The sequence below is a fragment of the Gigantopelta aegis genome, chromosome 1, assembly GCF_016097555.1.
Source record: "Gigantopelta aegis isolate Gae_Host chromosome 1, Gae_host_genome, whole genome shotgun sequence".
NCBI lineage: Eukaryota > Metazoa > Mollusca > Gastropoda > Neomphalida > Peltospiridae > Gigantopelta > Gigantopelta aegis.
The window spans coordinates 41557121-41563901 of NC_054699.1; the positions used below are offsets into that span (position 1 = coordinate 41557121).

The window sequence follows — 6781 nt, forward strand, 5'->3', positions numbered from 1 at the left end:
TTTGTACGTGTTTATAGACTGAACATGTTTCTCATTCCAGGCCATACTGACTCAGCTGTGGAGATTTGTACGTGTTTATAGACTGAACATGTTTCTCATTCCAGGCCATACTGACTCTACCTGCGGAGATTTGTACGTGTTTATAGACTGAACATGTTTCTCATTCCAGGCCATACTGACTCTACCTGCGGAGATTTGTACGTGTTTATAGACTGAACATGTTTCTCATTCCAGGCCATACTGACTCTACCTGCGGAGATTTGTACGTGTTTATAGACTGAACATGTTTCTCATTCCAGGCCATACTGACTCTACCTGCGGAGATTTGTACGTGTTTATAGACTGAACATGTTTCTCATTCCAGGCCATACTGACTCTACTGCGGAGATTTGTACGTGTTTATAGACTGAACATGTTTCTCATTCCAGGCCATACTGACTCTACCTGCGGAGATTTGTACGTGTTTATAGACTGAACATGTTTCTCATTCCAGGCCATACTGACTCTACCTGCGGAGATTTGTATGTGTTTATAGACTGAACATGTTTCTCATTCCAGGCCATACTGACTCTACCTGCGGAGATTTGTACGTGTTTATAGACTGAACATGTTTCTCATTCCAGGCCATACTGACTCTACCTGCGGAGATTTGTACGTGTTTATAGACTGAACATGTTTCTCATTCCAGGCCATACTGACTCTAGCTGTGGAGATTTGTACGTGTTTATAGACTGAACATGTTTCTCATTCCAGGCCATACTGACTCTACCTGCGGAGATTTGTACATGTTTATAGACTGAACATGTTTCTCATTCCAGGCCATACTGACTCATTCCAGGCCATACTGACTCTACCTGCGGAGATTTGTACGTGTTTATAGACTGAACATGTTTCTCATTCCAGGCGATACTGACTCTACCTGCGGAGATTTGTACGTTTTTATAGACTGAACATGTTTCTCATTCCAGGCCATACTGACTCTACCTGCGGAGATTTGTATGTGTTTATAGACTGAACATGTTTCTCATTCCAGGCCATACTGACTCAGCTGTGGAGATTTGTACATGTTTATAGACTAAACATGTTTCTCATTCCAGGCCATACTGACTCAGCTGCGGACCATATTTGATTTAATAATTCAGTTTCAAACGGCCCAGGAGAATTTTTACCAAGCAGCCACGTCCGAGTTGGAGGCGCGACAACACTTCGAAGACTTGAAACGGAAGAAGACTAATGAGGTGAGATAATCAGTTATTTAGTCTGTTTAAAATCAGTTATTTTAGTCTGTTCAAAATTTGTTATTAGTCAGTTCAAAATAAGATATTTACTCAGTTTGAAATAAGATATTTAGTTTTATAGTCTGTTCAAAATCAGTTATTTAGTTTGTTCAAATTCAGATGTTTAGTCTGTTCAAAATCTTTTATTTTAGTCTATTTAAAATTTGTTGTTTAATCAGTTCAAAATAAGATATTTACTCAGTTTAAAATAAGTTATTTAGTTTTATAGTCTGTTTAAAATCAGTTCTTTAGTTGGTATAAACTCCGTTATTTACTCTTTTTAAACCATTTGTTTAGTCAGTTTTAAATCAATTATTTTCTCGGTTTAAAATCAGTTATTTCTCGGTTTAAAATCAGTTATTTAGTTTGTTTAAAATCAGTTATTTACTCAATTTAAAATCAGATAATTAATTATTTAGTCGGTTCAGAATCAGTTATTCGGTCTGTTTCAAATCAATTGTATACTGAGTTCAGTTCCTTTCCTTTGTTTGCATCAGGGTCAGTGGGGTTTGACGTCGGCGGATGAAGAGGAGGAATCGAAGCGGAGAGCGGAGTTTCTAAAACACGTCATTCCGTCAACAAGAGCCCAGTTAACTGTGCTGGCTCAGTCTTACCAGGTATTTTGTGCAGTCCTCTTTTACAATAGGGGAGCATACTCTGTTTGATTAACATTTTCGCCCTCTCTCTCTCTTTTTCTCTCACTCAAAGTGTGGTGTATGCACTGTCCTGTCTGTGGGAAATTGCATATAAATAATCCCATGCTGCTAATTGAAAAAAAAAATCACGTTTCTTCTGGAAACTCAGAATTATCCAACTGTTCAAGAGTATATGATTAATTAATGTGCACTAGTGATTTTACACAAAACAAATTTGATCTGAACACTATGTCACAATTAAGTTTGACATCCAATAGCAGATTAACAATTACTCATTCTCAGGGCTCCAGGCCTCGAACTTAAGAATTTATCACTCACGGCAATTAAAAAATAAATTGCCATTGGTCAAAGGGTCCACCGACGGCAATTTTGAGTATGCCGACGGCAATTTTGAGTATGCCGACGGCAATTTTGAGTATGCCGATGGCAATTTTTTTAAACTGACTTTTGCAGCAAATAAACTTGACTGAAAGGTTATTTTTCCATATGTAGGCTACATGTAGTCAAATTTCTTGAATTTATGTCAATAAGCTTCAATAAACAAGAATTTATTATAAATGGAATCATGCACAGGGTATGCACATGACTAAATATAGTTCCGTTGCGTGGTACAAACTAAACACCAATTAACTCCAACCAGGCCCCAAACATCCATGTTAAATACTGGCAGATAATGTTCATACATGTTTATACATTTTGCCGTCGGTTAAGAGCTATACCGATGGCAGTAATTTTTATCCAGCGGCACAAAAGTGCCATCGGTGATGCCCCCAACCGACGGCAGTTTATATGTCACCGACGGCAATTGCCGTCATTGCTGCCGTTAAGTTTGAGCCCTGGGGCTCAAAACGGTCTGTGGCCAGGTTGCTAAATGCAACCACAATCCCGTTTGAGCGACTTAAATATTAAAAAATAATGGCGTTAGTCGCCCAAATAATATTATTTTGGCAATCTTCTTTACAGCTATAACATATGAGCCACTATTAATATTTCTAATGTATATATTTATTCCACATTAAAATTCTTACTCTTGGTTCGTGGTTCGCTTACCATAATTTGCCAACTCCATTATTATTTTTTGGGCCACCATATTTTTTTTAGCAAGTTTTGAGCCCTGATTCTGCTCTAGTGGTCCGTCCGTACGTCCGTCTGTTAACTTTTTCTTGTCCGGACTATCTTGCATACAGATGCATACAGGACCACCAAACCTCACATGTAGGAAAAACTTGGGATGGCGGTGTGTCGCATTCTATTACTAGGTCACTGTAACCTACTTTTCACTGTCTGCTGTACATAACTCCTTGTCCAGATCATATATTGCATACAGATGCATACAGGACCATGAAACCTCACATGTAGGAACAACTTGGGATGGTGGTTACTCCAAAACAAAATGTTCATCCATCCCATTGCAAACATTTCACATAATTAGAATTAAATCATACCCATAACATATTCATTAATATAGATATGGTTTTCTATCAAACTCCTGATAGGCGTATCATGTATCACCGGTACTCTTGTTTTAATAATGTTAAATATTTGATTTGCTTAACACTTTTTAAAATGGCTGCAAACTGAGGATAGTCATTTAAACAAAATATTGGGTGATAAAGCGCTTTCCTGTCATGGACGGAGGAGCCGGCCAAGGCCGGCTCTTGTGCCCACGACAGGTGTGCGCTACAACAGCTTGTTCTGAATGTGCACGTAAAACCCTATGACCTGACCTGACCTGATAAAGCGCTCGCCTGATTCTTGGTCAGTCTAGGATCGATCCCTGTCGGTGGGGCCATTGGGCTTTTTTTCATTTCAGCCAGTGAACCCCGACTGCAGGGTTCGTACAGGTCATGGAAATCCTGGAAAGTCATGGTATTTCTAAATGTCATTTTCCAGGCCTGGAAAGTCGTGGAATTTTGATATTGGTCATGGAAATCCTGGAAAGTCGTGGTATTTCTAAATGTCATTTTCCAGGCCTGGAAAGTCGTGGAATTTTGATATTGGTCATGAAAAGTCATGGAAAATGAAAATCTATCTAAATATATTTTTTACTACATATATTTTAAAACTAATCATAAGTTTTAAATTTAAGTAGCAAAAAAAAAGTATAAATATTTAGATAAATATAATAGCCTGCTAGCAAAAACTTGCAAGTTAATTATTAACCTTGACCTTAAAATTAATACGATCAGCATTTAAAGTGCCAAGAACAATTTCCTTCTTTATTTTTTTTTTATTTTTTTTTTTTTGGTGAGAAAACAGAAGGTGTATAATAATCTTTATTATTAATAAAAAAAATGTTATTATTATCTAAAATATCAAATGGTATAAATAGGACAAAAAAGGTTCTATTTATAATTGAGTTAAAATTAATTCTATACTTTTTTAAATTATGAACTTAGTTGAGATATCTCACCTGCAGTACTCAGAAGGTTCATATTACTATTTTTACTGAATAAAAATGGATACATTTGATGTCAGAATGAATGCATGAAACAGTTACACAAACATATAGGGCCGACTTCATATGTCTGGGTTATCGGTGGGTTTTGGAAACATATGGTTTAAACCTAGGTTAAACCCTGGGTCATGTTTACTGTGTATTTCACATGTCTGGTTTACAGTAATCCTAGTTTAACACTGGGTTACAATTGTATTGCTTGTTTAAACCTGCCCTTGAGGTGGTTTTTCGCTGGGTTTGCTCAATGTAACTTTTCTTCATGGATAATTTCAGCAGTAAAATTGTGTTTTACGTCAGTATTGCAGAGCCATGAAATGTGAACGTATTTTAGAGATCATTTGAAGCCACTACAGAAAGGTTTTTTTTTAGCACGACTGTATAATTAGATCCACCCCTTCACCATGTTCGTGACGAATGAACAACAAAGTGCCTGAGATATATAGAGGATAATAAACGAGATACCAGTTATTATCAAAATTAAGGCCCGAATCACACAATTTGGGAGTTTTAACTACAATGTGATGAAGTGTAAGCTATTTCTCGCTTATGTCCCTTTCCAAATCTGCGGGTAACCCATGTAAAAAGCGTGGTTTTGTAAACACGGGTAAAACACACACGTGATATACACCATGGGTGTATGTCTTGGTCAGGTTTTTCAGCGTTTTACGTAACCCAGTATTAAACCTAGGTTTTGATATAACCCGGCGTTTCAAAACCCAGACATACGAAATCGGCCCATAGTGTTTAAATAATGCACATGTGTATCAATAAATAATTAATAAGTTTTGTAATTTTAAGGTTTTTTATTCCTTTCTCTGTCGTTTTGAGAGAATGTTGTCAATAAATCCCAGTAAAAACAATCTGAAAATCATTTTTATTTTTATTTCCTCCATTCTGCCATTTTGAAAAAAGATTGCCTGTAAACCAACAAATCAAATTAGAGTGGCCTAATACAGTAAAATACCTATAGATTTAGTCAAGGATTGTAAAAAAAAAACATTTAAAAGGTCATGGAATATGCCTTTAAACAGTCATGGAAAGTCATGAAAAGTCATGGAATTTGGTTACTGATAAAGTGTATAAACCCTGAACTGGTATATCAAAGGCTGTGGTATGTGCTATCCTGTCTGTTGGATGGTGTATATAACAGATCCCTTGCTACTAATGTGAAAATGTAGCTGATTTCCTCTCTAAGACTATATGTCAAAAATTACAAAAAAAATTACATCCAATAGCCGATGATTAATAAATCAGTGTGCTCTAGTGGTGATGTTAAACAATTAAAACAAAACATATTTTATCTATATATTTGCAGGACATGGTTCAGGATTTCCTACAGATGTTGACAAGTCACCAAGATGTCAGTCTCAGATTTCTCAGTTTCCGCCTCGACTTCAACGAACACTACCGATCCAGTCGGCAGTGCAAGGGTGCTCTCCCTTACCACCAGAGAAAGAAGAGGGCCGTTTGAGGTCGGTGTGACCCAAGAAATTCCTAAGCATTTCAGGAATCAACATGGACCCATGAAATTCCTAAACATTTCAGGAATTGATATGAACCCAAGAAATTCCTAAACATTTCAGGAATCGACATGGACCCATGAAATTCCTCAACATTTCAGGAATCAACATGGACCCAAGAAATTCCTTAAAAAAATTCCTCAACATTTCCAGAATTGACATGGACTCATGAAATTCCTCAACATTTCAGGAATCATCATGGACCCAAGAAATTCCTAATATTTCAGGAATCGACACAAGACAATGAAATTCAGTAGCATTTAAGGAATCAGCATGGACCGAGAAATTCCTTCACACTTCAAATATCAGCACACGCTAATGGAATTCTTTACATTTTGTGCTTAATGCCAATGAGTGCCAGAGCCCATGGAATTCCTCAACATTTCTGGAATTAACACAAGGTCATAACAGTCCTTAACATTTTGTGCTTAATATATATATCAACATATTCCTTAACATTTCAGGAATTAAAATGAGGCCTTGAAATTCTTTAGTTTTTAAACACTAAGGCATATTTTTCACTATTAGAGCCACTTATGATCACTGAAATCAAAACATTACTGATATTTTATTGTTTAGATTAATATTTTTTTCATTTTTTTAAAAACACATGAATGAATGTTTAACGACACCCAAGCACAAAAAATACATAGGCTATTGGGTGTCAAACTGTGGTAATGCAAACAAAGTGATTATCAACATCAATATAAAAATTCAAGATTTAAATAATTCAACAGTTAAATAAAAACACAGTGTAAAGAACTGTGTAAAAATACAAATATCAAAGATAGATACTGACTTTTATTCAAAATTTTAATTGTATCCCAAAGAAAACGAGGGGATTTGTGCTGTATTGGGAATTCTCAAAAA

General features: G+C 36.2%; 1 protein-coding gene across 1 annotated transcript in view; it reads left to right on the top strand.

The window, feature by feature from the left end:
- Positions 1-6397, top strand: part of LOC121375105 (gamma-tubulin complex component 3 homolog) — a 63963-nt gene extending 57566 nt beyond the window's left edge. Inside the window, exons 24-26 of the mRNA XM_041502351.1 lie at positions 1098-1238; positions 1775-1894; positions 5707-6397. Coding sequence (XP_041358285.1) covers positions 1098-1238; positions 1775-1894; positions 5707-5862 — 417 coding nt within the window. The 3' untranslated portion in view covers positions 5863-6397. The remainder of the gene's footprint in view (positions 1-1097; positions 1239-1774; positions 1895-5706) is intronic.
- Positions 6398-6781: the final 384 nt, after the last annotated feature.